General features: G+C 46.1%; 1 protein-coding gene across 18 annotated transcripts in view; it reads left to right on the top strand.

Annotated features, from left to right (window-relative positions):
* The window catches only part of PPP6R3 (protein phosphatase 6 regulatory subunit 3), a 154,272-nt gene extending 147,629 nt beyond the window's left edge, over positions 1-6,643 (top strand). For 9 of the 18 annotated variants that reach the window (XM_074401784.1, XM_074401793.1, XM_074401794.1 and 6 more), the window contains 3 exons: positions 1,743-1,760; positions 2,035-2,157; positions 5,091-6,643. In XM_074401784.1, the coding sequence (XP_074257885.1) occupies positions 1,743-1,760; positions 2,035-2,157; positions 5,091-5,172 (223 nt within the window). In that variant the 3' untranslated portion in view covers positions 5,173-6,643. The remainder of the gene's footprint in view (positions 1-1,742; positions 1,761-2,034; positions 2,158-5,090) is intronic. The other 9 variants (XM_039470578.2, XM_039470579.2, XM_039470580.2 and 6 more) reach the window with 5 other exon arrangements.
* The last annotated feature ends 12,639 nt before the right edge of the window (positions 6,644-19,282 follow it).

Below are 19,282 nucleotides of genomic sequence, written 5' to 3' on the forward strand. Positions count from 1 at the left end.
CTCAGCTTCCCAAGTAGCTGGGACTGCAGGTGTGTGCTACCACTCCTGGCTTAATTTTTTGTTTTATTTTTTTTATTTTTGTGACCCAGGCTGGTCTCAAACTCCTGCAAGTGAGCCTCCTGCCTTAGCAGGACTTCTTTAGAAAAACAAAATGAAACAAAGAGAAAAAAAAAAAGTCTTCAAAAACAAACTATAATGCAAAGAGTTGAGTTAGATTATATTAAAGAATTTCTGGTTGATAAAATGCTGCAGACAAAATTAAGAGGCTAATGGCAAACTGAAAAAACATCTGTATATCTAAATCAACAAGACGCTGACCTTAAATATTCAAGGACTTCCTATAGTCTAGTAGGAAGAAGAAAACCCAAATCAGAAAATTGGCAAAAGGTAAGGGTTTATAGACAAAGAAACCTTAAAAGCTTTAAAAAAAAAAAAATCCTCGAAACGCATCAGAGAATTACAAATAACAGTGTAGCACCTGATACTCTTCTTATACTGGCAGCAGCGAGAGGTGCGTGGTGCTGAGTGTGGTGGGCGGCGGACTGCAGGGCTGCTGGTGAGGAGTACAGACTCGGGCAGTCATTCTGGGTAGTAGCGTTGGGGATCTTTGTAGGTAGAAAAATGGTCTGCAGATTTCCACTCCTGAGTGTCAAGCCCTGAGAAATGCCCAGACAGGTCTGCCAGGGGCCATGGACAGTGACGGTCATTGCAGCGCTGTGTGTGGAGGTGGAGGGCAGCTTTGGTGGGAGAAGCCATGCAGAGTGGTAGGCGCACGCCACAGGTGCTGTGCCAGTCAGCGGGGATGGTGGGTCTCCCCGACTTGTTGAGTTAAAGAGGCAGATACAATGAGATGTAGGGTTGAATCCCAGTTAATGACTTAGCATACACATATATTATTACTGTATGTTTTTAAAGAATTAGAATTATAAACACATTAGCATAGTTGCTTTGAAGGGAAGGGAATGGAGAATCGGGGTAAGGAAGAGTAAGTTTACAAAGAAGTAAGGAGCCAAGTAATTCAGATGGTCACCAAATCAGAAGATTTTAGCTCATTTTCCTACTTATAATTGCTTGGAACTATCTGGAAACTACCCAAGAAAGCGTCCTAATATGAGCTTTTTCATAAGGAAAATCCAGGACAGAATTTCAGTTCTGAGTGATGGACCTTTACACAGGGAACCTCTAACTGACCTTTCACTCTTATTAGTGCCATTTTGATTGTGTAAAAAGGGGAATCCCAAACTGAATAGGCAGAGTCTAAATTTCCAGCCCACTGAGCTGAGAAAAGTGTCTCCTGCGTCTTTCTCCACCAAGAACCATCTAAGGGGGAAAATACAATCTTTCTGGGTCTCATTTTCCCCAAATCCTCTGTGCCCTTAGGACACCTCTTTTGTCCCATTTTCTCCCTCGTGGCATTTATGCTTCTTACACATTGTTCGAGGGCAACTCGAGGCGCCGTGAAAACTGATGAAGTCAACACGGTGACCTCCTCATGTGACTGAGGCTCCCAGCCAGCAAGCCGATGGGGTCTGTCTTGCTGTTTTAATGGTGGGCTTGACCCCGAAAGCCAAGTGCTTTAACTAAAGACTCATTCCTTCAAACAGGTTCTTTGACACCTTCACCGAATCTGCAGTTTTGCTTACGTGCAGTCGTGGACATATTATTCCCCCAAATTCCTCATTTCTAGGAGTATTCTGAAACTCTTGTACATTTCTTTTTCTGTTTTGCACACTGGGCTTCAGAGTGTTGAAATCCTATCGGTATGTACAGTGTTATGGGACCGTTCTTTATCAGACGCCAGCCACATTACATTGTCCCTCTTTTGGTTCCCACCTGTGTGTGACCCTTTCCTTTTGTGATTCCCCAGTCACTGCCTGTGGTCCCTTTGATCATGCACCCTGCGCATGCTCAGTCCCAGGGCGCTTTGCCTCCATGGCAGTCATGACTTCCAGAGCCATCTGCATGTGACCTCATCCTCTGGTGCCTAGGCACTGGTCCCTAGGGTGTTTGATGTGCCTGTTACCCTCTTTACAGCAGTGAGGAAGGGAAACTGTCTACCTCTCAAGATGCTGCTTGTAAAGATGCGGAGGACAGCCCCGAGACGGCAGAGGTGAAGTGCACCGCGCCCCGGCCTCCCAGCAATAGTCCTGAGCAGAGGTAACCACCCGCCGCCTCAGACCCACCCCCTTGCTTGCTGCTTCTTGGGAGTTGGGAGAGGACAAGCCTCCTGGAGGGGTAGGGACTAGAGGGATCTTTTAGAGCTATGCTCACGTCTTTGGCCCCTTACTTGGCAGGACAGTGTTTCTCAGTCCTTAGGGTAGTCAGGGTGACTGAGCTGAGAGCTTAGAAATAGCAGTTCCTTTCCTTACTGCAGAAGCCGAAAACCAATTTTCAGAGACTATTTAACATCACTCACTCTTTTAGAAGTGGCTCTGATCAGAGGGGTCTCCTCGCCCTTGTTGGTGAGGTACTGAGCTGAGGGTGACATTGAGCCCCTCCAGGACTGGAGTCCTCATTGGCCTCACTAATGTCACCCAGCCGCCAGGCACAAGCAGACTGCGGTGCGTTTTTCCCCCATCCTGCCCGTGTGACGTAAGGAGAACTTGCCTGGGTGCCCTTTGATACATGGGCTACATAATTCTTAGCGCTTAAGTGACTTCCTGTCATCTTAAGTATGAAATGCCCACTCCCAGAGCCGGTGGCTTGGGATGTGATGTTTTGTTTCTAGTCATCTTTTGCTTAGCCTGAGCCAGTGGTCTGAAGGGATAGACCAGTCTAAGCCTCAGCCACCTGGAGCCCATGCCAGGGCCTTACGCAAGACTGAGCGTGGCCCAAAGATGCGGAGACACCCCTGGGCCACAGGGAGCTCTGGTCAGCGCTTCCCAGAATTAACTTCTGTGAGCAAATATAGCTAAGATTGTATATTCCTTGCACAAGGAGTAAAGTGACTTTAAAGCTATTTCAGAGAAGTCGTAACCACCCCTGCCCCCAAATCCTCCTCAAAGTCCTGCCGGCAATGTGTGAGAGCGTATCGAGTGGGAACCAGCAGGGGGCACTCTTTGTTGATTCAAAATCCTGTTTTCACAGTCAGCAAGCTGTTAGCGTTCCTCCTGTGGAAATCGTAGTGGAACTAAAGCCTTTGTTTTTGTGATTAAAAATATTTTTTTGCATATAAAACAAATTAAGAACTATTTGAGCATGTTGGCCTTAGTGAAGGCTTTGCGGGGAAGAGGAAGGGTGGCCCTCTAGCACCAGGGAAGCCACCCCAACTCTGCTCCTAAGGATTGGGCAAGTCACTCTTTTTCTTGGGGTTTTCAATGTATTTTTTTAAATGGTCCTTTATAGATCTAATTCCCAATCAGTTACGTCAGCTCTCTGATTTTTACCTATAAATTTCCTTTGTATTGAGGGCTGCCTAGAAGGCAGAATCGTCCAGGTCCATCTCAGTTTGGGGCAGTTGCTTCAGGGGATTATTCTTGATTTCTCTCTCTCGAGTATTTCCTTGGCTTCCGGGGCCACAGAAGAATTGTTTGCCTAAAGGGAAGCCACTTGCTCTTCTCTGTGGCTGGGAAAGCCTGCTCTGAGAGCCCTGTCCTAACCTGCAAAGCCAAGGACTGGAGGAAAAGGTGGGGTGAGCCAGTGGAAGAAGAGGGGCATCACCCGGGCCCACGCCTTTGCCCATCTGTCCTTCTTCCATCTGACACACACCTGTGTGTGGTGGCCACTGGTCTAGGCTGGGTCATAAAGCTGCAGCACACGGCTAACCCAGTAATCTCGGGGCACACTGGAGGCACAATGAGGCCAAGAACCCACGAAGAAGGGACAGGGGTCCATGTGAGTTGGGTGCGGGGAGAGGGTCTCTGAGAAGGTGGCCTTGGAGCAGGTGTTCGGGCAGGCCTGGAGTGCGTCCTGATGGATTGTATGTGTTCTGAAGCAACGTGTGACAACAGGGGAGACTGAAGCTCCCCTGTCTTTCCTGTGTGCTTCCTGTCCCAGCCAGATCCTGCAGTTCCCCGGATTGGCAGGCATGCTATTTACTGTCATACCTAAAGATCTGCATTGCCTTGCCACTGATCTCACTTTTCACAGCTGTTTTATCAGGCATGTCCTTTGTGCTTCCGGGGTGCTAAGCATGCTGCTCACGTTGGGTACTTGTTTCATGTGTATACTAGTGAAGCCCTCTGTGGTGGGGGTTAGGGGTTATCTTCCCTTCTTACAGAGGAGAAAACAGAACTGAGAGAGGCTAAGAAATCTGTAAGCTCACTCAGCTTGTTAAGTGAAGGCAGGTTATACACTGGTTGTATCTGGTTCCAGAAGTCTCAGTTCCTGTGTCTCTCATACATGGAGACACCATCAGGTGTAAGTAAGTGGAGTGGGTTGTGTATGCAGAGCTGACTTCTTGGCTCTCCGTGTAACTAGCAGGTGTAAGGCGTGGAAAGCGTTGTAGCTGCACATTTTGTATGCTTGCAGGCGTCCCAGTTACGGCTCGCAGCATCCTTTCCCAAGTCTCCTTTATAAAATTTTGATCAGGCCATCCAAAAAATGTTATATATTCAGGTTGTAATATGTGGCAGGAAGGCAAAACCTAGACACTTTATCTACTGTCCACCTCTTTTTTCCCTCCTAGTTCGGAGCCTAAAGTTTGCTTTGTGGGAACGTGCTTTTCAAGTGGACACCTTTGTTTTCAGCAGTTTATTTGCAAACCTTTTCTTTCATGTCCTTTTACCCCCACTTTCCCAGTAGCAGAATCCTGTTTTCCAAGTGAAATATTATGTGGGTTCCAATCTGTGGGTCACATGAAAGCTTTTTTGAAGGAGGGGTGAGCACGTAGCTCCTGAAGGCTCTGGAAGCCACATCTTCGTGGAGGCTGAGGTGGGGTGCCGCTCCCAGCGCGCCTGCTCACCTGGTGATGAAGCTTAGATGCTACTCAGATTTTTCTGTCGCTTTAGCTCAATTCATTCATGTATCATTTTATTAAAAACTAAGTTCCAGGTATTGTCTAAGCATGGGTAAACAATATTAAAATAAATGTTCCCTGCCCTTGGGGAGCTCAGCGCAATAGGTTTTGTTTTTCTCATTTCTGCTGCAAGGGCCTCCGATGTCTGTCTGTTGCTCCTTAGGACCGACCAGCCAAGCGTACCAGGTGACACTTCAGTGAATGGCCCTGTATGATGGGTGACGACTGCCGCTGCTGACTGAGGACTGCAGACCGCCACCACTCAGGGGCTCTGGAGGGGTCAGCTGGAGCCCACCAAGCTATCACTGCTGCACTCACTCTGCAAGGGATCAGGACCAGCAACCTTTATATTCTAGATTCTAAGACATTGTACAGAGAAATTCAGAAGTGTAAAAATATTGCACATTGACAAATACCAAGAATTTTTGCGTATGTTTATATTGTATTGTTCTAAATAATGGGTAGCCTGTGAAATAAGATCTTGCCGCCCATGTAATAATAGTAGTAATACTATAGTTAAAATGGCTGTAAGAATAGTTTTATAAAAGTGAATACACAGATCTATTGTATTTGAAACATAACTATTTGACAATTATTAGTGTGACCAAAGTATTAGGCGGTTTTCATACATTTTTCACCTTGTAAAAAATTCTGAATTCATTTTTCTTCCAGGTTGGCAAGGAGTTGTAGAATGGAAATGCCTCTAAGTGTTATTTTGGTTGTTCTAACTTACAAAAGTGATTTTGAATAAGAAATATTTGGTGTTCTTTTTATAACCAGTTTTTGATTGGTAATTGTTTTCTGTATTGTTTAAAATGGATCAAAAATGTAAGTCTATTGGTAGAGATTAAGTATTTATTGCTACAACTTAGTTGATAACTTGATGTTATTGTAAAGCCATATGTTCTGTTCAAGTCTTGTTTGCTTGAAATGATTATTCCTACAGGTGAGACACTAGACTATTTGGAATTGATATGGCTTGTGTTCTTGTGTTTTGGGTTTTTTTTGGTTTTTTTTGGCTTTTGTTTTTGTTTTTTGTTGTTTCCATAGTTCATCTGCCTTTTAACCCATTCACCAAAATTTACCTTGTTAACAAGCATCACCAATGAACATTTCGGAGCAATCTGCGTATTTAACATAACCTAAATCGTAGTAGGCAAGTCAGTTGAAAATGCTCGTGCTGCTAATGGAATTAGAGTGCGTTCATTTTACAGGCTAGTATTTTAAAAGTAGAACTCAAAATCTGGCACCGAAGCATGCTCATTGTTTACTGTACCTTGTGAGATTTTCACTCATAAATTTAAACCAGTGTATTTTTTTAGAACTGGTTTGTGTATATATATAGTGATTATGGATACTAATTCAATGTAATTTATAATTTTCTATGTCAATATAAAAATACATCACAGCCTTCTCAAACAGCTGAAGCAATATATTGTATATTGCCATATCGTCTGGTGAAAGGGTTAAATTACTTCACCTCTTGCACTTTTAGATGCAAATCAGTTTTTCATTTCTGTAATAGAAGATTATTCATGTATTTTTACATCATTTGTTTTTCCTGACCAGTATTTAAAACCAAAAGGATATCCTGAAAAATGGCCAACAATTTTTTTAGAAATAGCATCCCAAGCAGCGTGCCTAAACATGACATTGCATATGGAAATAAAGGAATCAAACGTCTAATGCCTTATTTCTGATTTCCTTTTTCATTGGAAGTGGTATAGAGACTCGAGCACTCCGAGGACGGCGGAGTCAGCGGTGAGTCCTGGGACAGGTGGCAAGCGGGGCTCCCTTGCCCTTTGCACGCCTCCTCAGGAACCCTCTTCCCGGGGGAGCACCTCTGTGAAGAGACTATCCTTGGGCCTCCTCTGGAACCAGCACCCCCAGAGGACAGAGCTCCTCCTCCTTGCCTCGGGGCTGCCTGACTTGCGTGCTGTTAGACCTCGGGGGTTGCTGCTGGATGGCGGGCTCTGGTCCCGAGCTTTGCCAGCCGTGGCCAGGGTCTGGCTGCAGTGGTGGCACACATGGCCTCAGTGGTATGGATCTGGTGGCTTCTCCATCCCACCCAAGGTAACAGTGTCTTGCTTCATCCCATTGACTGCTAGGGAGAGAGCCTCTGGTTCTTTTCTTTGGGGTGGCATTTTGGTTTGCTTGTCTTTGTAGCAGGGAAAGGATATGGCAGCGGGGAGGACAGTCCTTTTGGGGGTTGGAGAGGCCAACCCGAGGACAGGAGCGAGCGTGCCCTCATTTCGTTTCTACTTTAATTTCTGTGTATCGGCCATACTGAATTGCGAGACTAACAGATGTCTACAGTACAATACCTGTATTAAAAATAACAAAAATAAAGCCTGATTCTTTGTTTCTAGAAACCTTCTCTTGTACGTTGCTTGGGCTTTTAATGGGTTGGTGTGTCCTGCTGTTGGGTCCCATGTTACACGAGGTCCTGTGTGAGAAAGACCGCATCGCAGTGTGTGAGGGAGTGGCCCCTGTGAGATCAGGGCCTCATCCTGCCCACGGACGTAGCCCAGCACCCCAGAAGAGGTGGTGCCTGACACGGCTCCAAGGGTTCCTCTGGACCCCCAGCCTGTTGCCCTCACGGGCAGTGTGCCCCACCTGCGTCGTTTGGCTCCCAGCCCAACAAATCACAGTCAGGTGCTCCATGATGATTCTTACGATGGGATGTTAATTGCAACTCCTTGTTTGGCATTTTCCCTTTACCTATTTGCTAAAAAACGTGTTCTCTAGTCGTCACCTCCTAGCAGGTCCGCTGCACAGCCTTTTTGCTGTCTGGGCACACAGCTCTGCGTGCCTGGGCGCGGAGTACAGCTGAGTTCGCACCTCTGCACGCCTGGGCCCGCGGGCATCTCACTCTGAGCTGTCTGGGCACACCCCTCTGCATGTGTGAGCCCGCAGGCGTCTCCCTGGCAATCATGTAACTTAAGGGGATGCTCGAGCTCTCCAGCCAGGTGGCTCATCACAGCCCAACTCAGCCACTCGTGATGGTGTGATCTTAGGCAGGTTAACTTCTCTGTCTCAGCTTTTTCTATCAGATGGGGAAACAACAGGAACAGGTTCAGAGACTTTGGAATCGTTTTTACTTACAGTAAATGTTAGCTAACTTTTATTCACTTAACCCCATAATGTCACCTGCTAGCCTTTCTAAATTTCCACTTCCCTCCTGCCTGTTACTTTAAACCTTTACCTCCCGAAAAGTCGAGCATCGGAATCGGGTGGGTTTTGTCCTTCAGGTTCTGGGCTCAGCTACATCCCATGTGCTCAATCTGACCACCACCTGTGTCCGTGAATAAAACTGGCTGTTTGTATGAAAGGAGATGCCCCTTGATTCCTACTGCACACCATACACAAAAATTCATCCAAAATAGGTTGCAGGTCCCAACATGAGCATTTAAACAATGAAGCTTTTTAGAAGAAAAAATTACCTCAGCTGTGGGGTGGGCAAAGGCTGCTTCAGACACAGAGCACATACTGTAGAAGAAAAACTGGGCTTCATCAACATGAAAATTTTCTGCTCTTGAAAATGGAAAAGGAAGCAACAGAATGCCAGGCAAAGCATCACGCCGGGTGTCCTGGCAAAGGTCTCGAACCTCGGATACAGGATAGAAAACTGCAAATCAAAATTAAGATGAAAAGCCCGATCTAACAAAGGAGCAAGAGATGTGAACACAAGATACTCACAGATACTCATGAAGAAGGTACAGATGTTCCCTGACTTAGGATGCCATGACAGCCGCTTCCCCTCGTGATGGCACATCTGGCTGGGACTGCCGCTCCTGCCACCACTCAGCACTGCAGGAGGGCACCACGCTGCGATCCATCACCAGCCCAGGAAAGGATCAGAGTTCAGAGTGTAGCTTCTGCTGAGTGCTTAATGCTTTCCCACCATCATAAAGTCCCAAAATCCTAAATCGGACCATCATCTGAAGTCAGGGACCCGTGTATACAGGAGCGGCCAGTAAGAACATGACAAGTTGTGCAGCATCATTACTCCCTATGGGGTGCAAGGTAGAGTCACAAAAAGGTCCCATTTTGGAAAGGACCTCACCAAAATTAATACGAATGTGCAGCTGCTGGAACTCGCCTATCGCCATCTCCTATGTCCAGTTTAGAAAACTGGTGGGCAAATTTGTCATTTTTTTGGTTTGGGGGTTTAAAAAAAATTAGACATACTCTTGCAGGCTCTCCTAGATACTTAATATAAATACATGTCCACAGAAGATTCGTACCAGCATGTTTAACAGGAAGGTGGCTATGGAGATTCTGGTGTGGTCATAGGATGGACTTCTACTGAGTAACCAATTGGAGTGAACTGTGATGAATGCAGCGTGTGTAAATCTCAAAAACATGTTAAAGGCCAGGTGCGGTGTCTCAAACGCCTGTAATCCTAGCACTTTGGGAGGCTGAGGCAGGCGGATAACTTGCCAGGAGTTCGAGACCAGCCTGGCCAATGTGGCGAAAACCCATCCCTACTAAAATTTTAACATGCTGGACACAGTAGCTCGCGCCTGTAATCCCAACACTTTGGGAGGCAGATGTGGGCAGATCACGAAGTCAAGAGATGGAGACTATCCTGGCCAACATGATGAAACCCCATCTCTACTAAAAATACAAAAATTAGCTGGGCGTGGTGTTGCATGCCTGTAGTCCCAGCTACTACTCAGGGGGCTGAGGTGGGAGAATCACTTGAACCCAGGAGGCAGAGGTTCCAGTGAGCTATCGTGCCACTGCACTCCAGCCTGGGCTCAGAGCGAGACTCCATCTCAAAAATACTTTTTTTTTTTTTTTTTTTGAGACGGAGTTTGGCTCTTGTTACCCAGGCTGGAGTGCAATGGCGCGATCTCGGCTCACCGCAACCTCCGCCTCCTGGGTTCAGGCAATTCTCCTGCCTCAGCCTCCTGAGTAGCTGGGATTACAGGCACGTGCCACCATGCCCAGCTAATTTTTTGTGTTTTTAGTAGAGACGGGGTTTCACCATGTTGACCAGGATGGTCTGGATCTCTTGACCTCGTGATCCACCCACCTCGGCCTCCCAAAGTGCTGAGATTACAGGCGTGAGCCACCGCGCCCGGCCCCCCCACTTTTTTTTTTTTTTTTAAACAAAAATTAGCCCAGTATGGTGGTGCACGCCTTTAATCCCAGCTACTCAGGAGGATGAGGCATGAGAATCGCTTGAACCCGGGAGGTGGAGGTTGCTGTGAGCTGAGATCGCACCACTGCACTCCAGCCTGGGGACAGAGTGAGACCCTGTCTCAAATAAATGTGTTAAGTGAAAGAAGATATGTAAGCATTTGTATGAAGCTCTGGAACTGAGAAATCGGTGTTTTCTCCTGGCAGGGAAGAGGGAAGGATTGACTAGAAAGAGCAGAGGGACATCTACCTTCTGGGGTGAGGGCAGTCTTCCACAGCTTGGTGGTGGTTACGTGAGTGTATGCATGTGTCAAAACTCTTCAAAATCTACACTTAAGACCTGTGCTTTTGATTGTATGGGATTTGCACCTTAGAAGACCTAAGGAAATGGAGAAAATAACAGTGAAGCATAGAAAGTATCATGAGGGAGAACACAGCCCCCATGCCACGCACAGTGGCCCAGGAACTGCCTTTCTTTCCTGCCCAGGAGAGAAAAGGAGCAGTGTGGGCTTCGGGCTCCAGCCTGCCCATGGCGAGGACACATTCCAGATTGTTCCCTTCCACACAGTAGACTTTATGTCCTGCTGAAGGTGGAGGTGTGCATCCCTGGGTTAGACACATGTCTAATAGAGACGTCTGCCCACGACCAGGTGGGGACATTTGTCTACTCCAGGGATGAAGTCAGGAAACTAATCCAAACCATGCCCTTCAAGCAAGGTTTAGTTTTAAAAAGAAAAAATACGTTGAATCCATTTGTCTGTGTGCCTTATTTCCCAGAGGGGCGCTTTAGGAGGGTTGAAGGGGCCTCATCTCCACTAAAGCTCCAGCCAGGTTGCTTGTCACAGAGGAGGCAGGAAGCAGTGGTTTGTATGAAGGGAGTGGTGTGAAGACGGAGAGCACGCCATGCGGCTGCCGCTTCCCTTTTCGGGCACAGCCACGCCCTGATTGACGGCGGCTTCAGGGGTTCCGAGGCCCAGTCACGGGGCCCTGATGGAGCGGGTGCGCATGCTCTGGCCTCGTGTTTCTCGGTGGGATCTTAGCGTTAGGGTAGTGCTCTGGGCCTCTCCACTGCTCCACTCTAGTGGGAGCTTAGAGCGACTTTGCTGAGAGAGTTTGGTGAGGGTTTGCATTTTGGGTTCAGTCAAAAATGCTTTCTAGGCTGGGCATGGTGACTCACGCCTGTAATCCCAGTGCTTTGGGAGGCGAAGATGGGTGGATTGCTTGAGCCCAGGAGTTCAAGATCAGTCAGGGCAACACGGTGAGACCTCATCTCTATAGAAAAAAAAAAAAAGTAATAAAAATGTAAAAGCCAGACAAATGTCTTTTACCATTTCTCTTTCAAGTCCTAATTCTCACTTGTTTCTGAACTTTGGTGTGAGGAGTAGGAGGAGTTTCCGTAAACCCCCTCTTTCCTAAACAAACCAAGAAACGCGTTGTTACACTGAATCTGTTTTTTCTCTTTAGAAGACAGGGGGTCAGATTGGGGCTGAAACTAGAACCCAGGAATATGCCGTTTATGTAATAGTCATAAAACCGACAAAGGCTGAAAATAAGTGGATAGAAAAATAGGGCGTGAGTTAAAACGAGTATTCATATCAGGCAAAGCAGGATTTAAAAGCACCGTGCAGGATAAGATCCCGTTCATCAAACTCAGTGTAGCAGTGGAACAAAACGACTGGAAATGCAGGGAAGGGTCTTCTGTTTCTGGCTGTAAGAGTAATTCTATCAGAGCAATTGTCCTGCCAACAGCAATCAAAGTTGGACTTTTAAAAAACTGACTTTAAACTTTTTACAACTAGACTGCTTGAGCCCAGGAGTTCGAGACCAGCCTGGGGAATGTGGCGAGACCCTGCTTCTACAAAAAGTTTTAAAAATTAGCTAGGTGTGGTGGTGCATGCCTGTGGCCCCGACTACTCGGGAGGCTGAGGTGGGAGGATTGCTTGACCAGTCAAGTCAAGGCAGTGATCCTGCCTGCATGACAGAGCAAGACCCTGTCTCCAAAAAAAAAAAAAAAAAAAGTTGAAAACATTAAACAAGGAACAGAAGGAAACTCTATCAGCGTAAAAGCCATACGTGAAAAACCCACAGCAAACATTTGACTCATTAGTAAAAGACAAAGATTTTCCTCTAAGAACAGGAACAAGGCAGGGAAGCCCTCTTTCACCACAGAGCACTTAAAGTTCTAGCCAGAGAAATTAAGAAGAAAAAGAAATACAAGGTTTAAATGAAAGTTGCCAGGTTTAAAAAAAAAAAAAATACAAGGCATTCAATTTGGAAACGAAGAAGTAAAATTATCTCTGTTTGCAGATAATAGAAAGCCCTAAAGTGTCCACATACAAAAAAACCTATTAGAACTAATAAATGAATTCAGCAAAGTAGCAGAATACAAAGTCAATACACAAAAATCAGCTGAGTACAGTGGCTCACACCTGTAATCCCATCACTTTGGGAGGCTGAGATGGGAGGACTGCATGAGCTTGGGAGGTTGAGGCTGCAGTGAACTACGATCACATAACTGTACTCCAGCCTGGGCAGTATTGCAAGACCCTGCTCAAAACACACACACATTAGTGGCATTTCTGTATGATACCAATGAATAATCTAAAAAGGAAATTACAAAAATTCCTGGCTGGGTACGGCAGCTCACGCCTATCATCCCAGCACTTTGGGAGGCCAAGGCAGGTGGATCAAGAGGTCAGGAATTCAAGACAAGCCTGGCCAACATGGTGAAACCCTATCTCTACTAAAAGTACAAAAATTAGCCAGGTGTGGTGGCACATGCCTGTAATATCAGCTACTCGGAGGGCTGTGGCAGAGAATTGCTTAAACCTGGGAGGTGGAGGTTGCAGTGAGCCGAGATTGTGCCACTGCACTCCAGCCTGGGCAACAGAAGTACAGAATGAGACTTCGTCTCTAAAAAACAAACAAACAAACAATAAAAAGAATAAAATACTTAGGAGTTAACCAAAGAAGTGAAAGACATGTACAATAGAAACCACAAGACACTGCCGAAAGAAATTTAAAAATGGAAACACATTCCGTGTATTTGGAAGACATCAATCCCTATCAAATATCTCAATGGTGTTTCCTTACAGAAATAGAAAATCCATTCTAAAATTAATAGGGAATCTCAAGAGACCGTAAAAAGCCAAACAATTTTGAAAAAGAGCAAAGCACACTTCCTTATTTCAAAACTTACTACAGGCCGGGCGGGGTCAGTCACGCCTGTAATCCCAGCACTTTGGGAGGCCAAGGCAGGTGGATCACAAGGTCAAGAGATTGAGAACATCCTGGCCAACATGGTGAAACTCCATCTCTACTAAAAATACGAAAAAAATTAGCCGGGTGTGGTGGCATGTGCCTGTGGTCCTAGCTACTCAGGATGCTGAGGCGGAAGAATCTCTTGAACCCAGGAGGCAGAGGTTGCAGTTAGCCAAGATCGCGCCACTGCACTCCAGCCTGGTGACAGAGCAAGACTCCATCTCAAAAAAAAAAAAAACAAAAAAACTTACTACAAATCTATAGTAGTCAAAACAGTATGGTACTGGCATAAAGAGAGACACATCAACCAATGGAATAGAATAGAAGCCCAGAAATAAACCCTGGCATACATGGTCAAATGATTTTTTTTTTTTTTTGAGACATATCACTCTGTCGCCCAGACTGGAGTGCAGTGGCACAATCTCAGCTCGCTGCAACCTCCACTTCCTGGGTTCAAGTGATTCTCCTGCCTCAGCCTCCTGAGTAGCTGGGATTACAGGCGTGTGCCACAGCACCCAGCTAATTCTTTTTATTTCTGTTTTTAGAAATAAAAATAGAATAGTTGTAAATACTTGAGAGACAACTCTAGTATTTTTAGTAGAGACTGGGTTTCACCATGTTGACCAGGCTGGTCTTGAACTCCTGATCTCAAGTGATCCGCCCACCTCGGCCTTCCAAGTGCTGGGATTAGGGGTGTAAGGGACCATGCACAGTCTATGGTCAAACGATTTTTGACAAGAGTGTCAAGACAATTCAATAGGGAAAGTCTTTTCAACAAATGGTACTGGGTAAACTGGATATCCACACACAAAAGAACAGAATTTGACCCTTACCTAATGCTGTATACAAAAATCATAATGGATCTGAGACCTAAAACAAATTCTTAGAAGAAAACACAGGGCAAGAGCTTCACAGCGCTGGATGTGGCAGTGATTTCTTGGACACGACACCAAACACACAGGCAACAAAGGAAAAAAGACAAATTGGACTTTATGAAAAATGTTAAATGTGGTTCATCAAAAGATACTGTCAGAAGGCCGGATGCAGCGAATCATGCCCATAATCTCAGCACTTGGAGAGGTCAAAGTGGGAAAATGCCTTGAGTCCAGGAGTTGGAGACCACCAGCCTGGGCAAATAGGGAGACCCCTTCTCTACGAATAATTAAAAAAAAAAAATACTGTCAACAGAGTAGGAAGGCAATTCACAGAATAGGAGAAAATATTTACAAATCACATGTCTATATATTCCAGCATATGTAGAATTCCTAAAAGTCAAGAACAAAGAACCTGATTCAAAAATGGGCAAAGGACGTGAATAGACATTTCTCCATGGAAGATAAACAAATGACAAATATATAAGGGTGCTCGTCACTAATCATTAGAGAAATGCAAATCCAAACCACCACCTCACATCCATTCGGATGGCTGCCATAAACACATGCACACTCACACAGATAGCAAACGCTGGCAAGGATGTGGAGAAACGGGAACGCCGTGCACTTTGGGAATGTGAAGCAGTCTAGCTGCTGCAGAAAACAGAGGTTCTTCAAAGAGTTAAAAATAAAATTACCATATAATGCAACAATTTCACTTCCGGGTACATACATGAAAGAATTAAAAGCGGGGTCTTGCTGGGCATGGTGGCTCACGCCTGTAATCCCAGCACTTTGGGAAGCCAAGGCAGGCAGATCACCTGAGGTCAGGAGTTTGAGACCAGCCTGGCCAACATGGTGAAACCCCATTTCTACTAAAAATAGAAAATTAGCCGGGCATTGTGCACGCCTGTAATCCCAGCTACTCCAGAGGCTGAGGCAGGAAAATCGCTTGAACCCAGGAGGCAGAGGTTGTGGTGAGCCGAGATCATGCCATTGCACTCCAGCCTGGGCAACAAGAGTGAAATTCTGTCTTAAAAAAAATAATAAATAAATAAAAGCAGGATCTTTGTAGGAAGTAGAAAAGTTCCTCTTGTTTCCTTTCTTGTTAAAGAATAAATTATAAGTGTGCTAATAACTCTTTGCTCAGGCCTATCCTATGTAGCTGTTAGACATGTTTACAGGCACGCAGTACATTCTATGTCCTTGTACTTTAACCAAGGTCTGTGCTGAACGTACTCATAGGCATGTCCCAGCTCTCCATTGCTTTGACATGTTTAGAAAAGTTTTAAGTTGTAGCCAATCGGGTTTTAGTTTAGATTGTGAGGTCTGGCTCCAGCCAATGGTGATCAGACACAGCAGTAAGGACGACCCCAAATGCATAAGGGATAATAAATATGTCTGCTTTTCCTTTGTTCATTGTACTCTCGTGGCAAGATGGCTAGCAAGAGAGTACCCTTCCTGCAGTGCAGGAAGTAAAAAAGTAAAAATTGCTTTGCTAAGAGATCCTTTGTCTTAGTGCTAATTTTTCTTTGTGGCACCGAGCATCTATTTCCAACAGTCATTAAGTGAGATTTGAACATCAATGTTCATGCCAGCATTATCCTCAATACCTACAAAGTGAAGATAACTCGACTATTGACAGACGAATGATTAAGCAAAACACAGTGTATACAAAAAGGGGAATATCATTCAGCCTTTAAAAAGAAGGAAATGGTACAACATGCTACAACACAGATGAAATGTGAGGACATCAGACTCAGTGAAATAAGCCAGTCACAGAAAGGCAAATGCCACAGGAATCCACTGATTTGCGGCACCTAGAGTTGTCAAATCCACAGAGACAGAAAATAGAGTGGCGAGTGCCAGGGGCTGGGGGACGGGGGATGAAGAATTCGTGTTTAATGCTTAATGGGTATAGAGATGAAGTTTGATGGGTGAAAAGAGTTCTGGAGATGGATGATTGTTGTGGTTATACAACATTATTAGGGGAATTTAATACCACTAAAAGTAACTTTTTTTTTTTTTTTTTTTGAGATGGAGTTTTGCTTTTTTCACCCAGGCTGGAGTGCAGTGGTGCAATCTCGGCTCAGTGTAACTTCCGCCTCCCAGGTTCAAGCGATTCTCCTGCCTCAGCCTCCTGAGTAGCTGGGATGACAGCTGCAGGCCTCCGAGCTAATTTTTGTATTTTTAGTAGAAACAGCGTTCTACCACATTGGCCAGGCGGATCTCGAACTCCTGACCTCAGGCGATCTGCCTGCCTTGGCCTCCCAAAGTGTTGGGATTACAGGCGTGAGCCACCGCACCCGGCTGAACTGCAAGTCTAAAAAATGGTTAAAATGGTACATTTTATGTTATGTATGTTTTGTTTTTTTTTTTTGAGACGGAGTTTCGCTCTTGTCACCCAGGCTGGAGTGCAATGGCGCAATCTCGGCTCACTGCAACCTCCGCCTCCTGGGTTCAGGCAATTCTCCTGCCTCAGCCTCCTGAGTAGCTGGGATTACAGGCACGCGCCACCACGCCCAGCTTATTTTTTGTATTTTTAGTAGAGATGGGGTTTCACCGTGTTGACCAGGATGGTCTCGATCTCCTGACCTCGTGATCCACCCGCCTCGGCCTCCCAAAGTGCTGGGATTACAGGCTTGAGCCACCGCGCCCGGCTGTTATGTATGTTTTTACCACACTTGGAAAACATTACAGAGGAGTGAGTGGGTGGCAGAAAAGAGGGCAGAAAGAATGGCCGGGTTCCTATCACGTCCCATTTAATTCTCCAGTCTGGCCCTGCAGAAGCCCCATGACCCTGAAGTGTAACAAGAGTTTAGAGCCGACTTAACCGGATGGTAGCCCTGGTGGCATTGTTGCACCAGACACGATAACTTTGCTAGGGCAGATAAATATGGCCTCAGATACATGGCATCTGATTAGGCAAATGTCTCTTCTAGCTCAAATCTTCTATAACTTAATGTAATCATGGGCATGACAACTCAACACATTTGCTGTACTCTACTAGGTAGAAGCAATTACGATGTTGTAGTCCGTTCCGACTGCTAACAAAACACCTTAGCCTGAGTACTTTATAAAAGAGAGATTGATTTCTCACAGTTCTGGGGCTAGGAGGTCCAAGATCAAGGTGCCAGCAGATCTGGTGTGTGGTGAGGGCCGGCCCTCTGCTTCCACAACGGAGCCTCGTTCCTGTGTGTTCATGGGGCAGGAGGGGCAAGGGCGCCTTTCGACCTCTTTTCTAAGGGCACCAGTTCCATTTGTGAGGGTGGCATCCTCATGACCTAAACACCTTCCAAAGGTCCCCACCTCTTAACGCTATTGTATTGGCCCTCAAGTTTCAACATTTGAATTTTGGTTGATACCAACATTTAGACCATAGCCTACAAATCCCACCCACAATCAAAGAGGGAAGATTACACAAGGACATGAATACCCAGAAGCGGGGATCATGGGGTTCCCTTAGCGTCCGTCTACTACGCCTTCTAAAATGAAAGGCCGAGCACAGGGGCTCACGCCTGTAATCTCAACACTTTAGGAGGTTGAGGCGGGAGGATTGCTTGAGCCCAGGAATTCGGGACTCATGTCTACAAAAAATCTAAAAAATTAGCCAAGTGAGGCCGGGCGCGGTGGCTCAAGCCTGTAATCCCAGCACTTTGGGAGGCCGAGGCGGGTGGATCACGAGGTCAACAGATCGAGACCATCCTGGTCAACATGGTGAAACCCCGTCTCTACTAAAAACACAAAAAATTAGCTGGGCATGGTGGCGCGTGCCTGTAATCCCAGCTACTCAGGAGGCTGAGGCAGGAGAATTGCCTGAACCCAGGAGGCGGAGGTTGTGGTGAGCCGAGATCGCGCCATTGCACTCCAGCCTGGATAACAAGAACGAAACTCCGTCTCAAAAAAAAAAAAAAATTAGCCAAGTGTGGTGATGCCTACCTGTCATCCTCGCTGCATGGGAGTCTGAAGCTGGATCATTTGAGCCCAGGGGTTCCAGGCTGCATTGAGCTATGATTACACAACTGTACTCCAGCTTGGGCAACAGAGCAATACCCTGTCTCTAAAAAATAGAATAAAAAGACAATTGCTAGGCTGAGTGTGGTAGTTCATGCTGTAATCCCAGCATTTTGGGAGGCTGAGCCTGATAGATTACCTGAGGTCAGGAGTTCTAGACCAGCCTGACCAACATGGCAAAACCCTGTCTCTACTAATAATACCAAAAAATAGCTGGGCATGATGGTGCACGCCTGTAATCCCAGCTACTCAGGAGGCTGAGATGGAAGAATTGCTTGAACCCGGGAGGCAGAGGTTGCTGTGAGCTGACATTGTGCCACTGCACTCCAGCCTGGGCGACAGAGCAAGACTGCGTCTTGAGTGCTGCATCTTGAATCTCCTATTGACGATGGCTCTTGTGAGACTTTGGTTCTTGTCTTCTTAGTTTAAAAGAATTTAAACAAGAGACACACAGCAGAGGAGAGGTAATCCCAGCCCCCCGAGTAGCTGGTATTACAGGCATGCCCCACCACACCCAGCTAATTTTTGTATTTTTAGTAAAGATGGGGTTTCACTATGTTGGTCAGGCTAGTTTCGAACTCCTGACCTCAAGTGATCCACCCGCCTTGGCCTCCCAAAGTGCTGGGGTTACGGGCATGCTGCATAGAGTAATTTATTGAAAAAAAAAAAAAAAAAGAAGAATATTCTGAAAGGTAGATGAAGAATAGACAGTACACCCCGAGAGAGAATTCAGGGTGGGCTGCTTGTGAGCATGGGGCAGCAAAGACGGACACTAGGCATGAGAAACAAACTCTCCCGTGCAAACCCGAAGAATGGACTCAGAGACCCAGAGAACAGCGAAAGTGAGACTGTTAATGATGGTCTTGTAAGATCGGAAGTTTGATGGGCAGGCACACACAGCATGGTTTCAACAAGCCATTTATCCCCCAGTGCAAAGGTCCCTCCCCTGGTTCCTCATAGGCTGAGTACTGTGGGGTCACAGTCTTCGCAGATGCCGCCTATTGGTTGTTAGGTTGGGGCTTTAGGAGGT

Source organism: Saimiri boliviensis, chromosome 6, assembly GCF_048565385.1.
Source record: "Saimiri boliviensis isolate mSaiBol1 chromosome 6, mSaiBol1.pri, whole genome shotgun sequence".
NCBI classification, from domain to species: Eukaryota; Metazoa; Chordata; class Mammalia; order Primates; family Cebidae; genus Saimiri; species Saimiri boliviensis.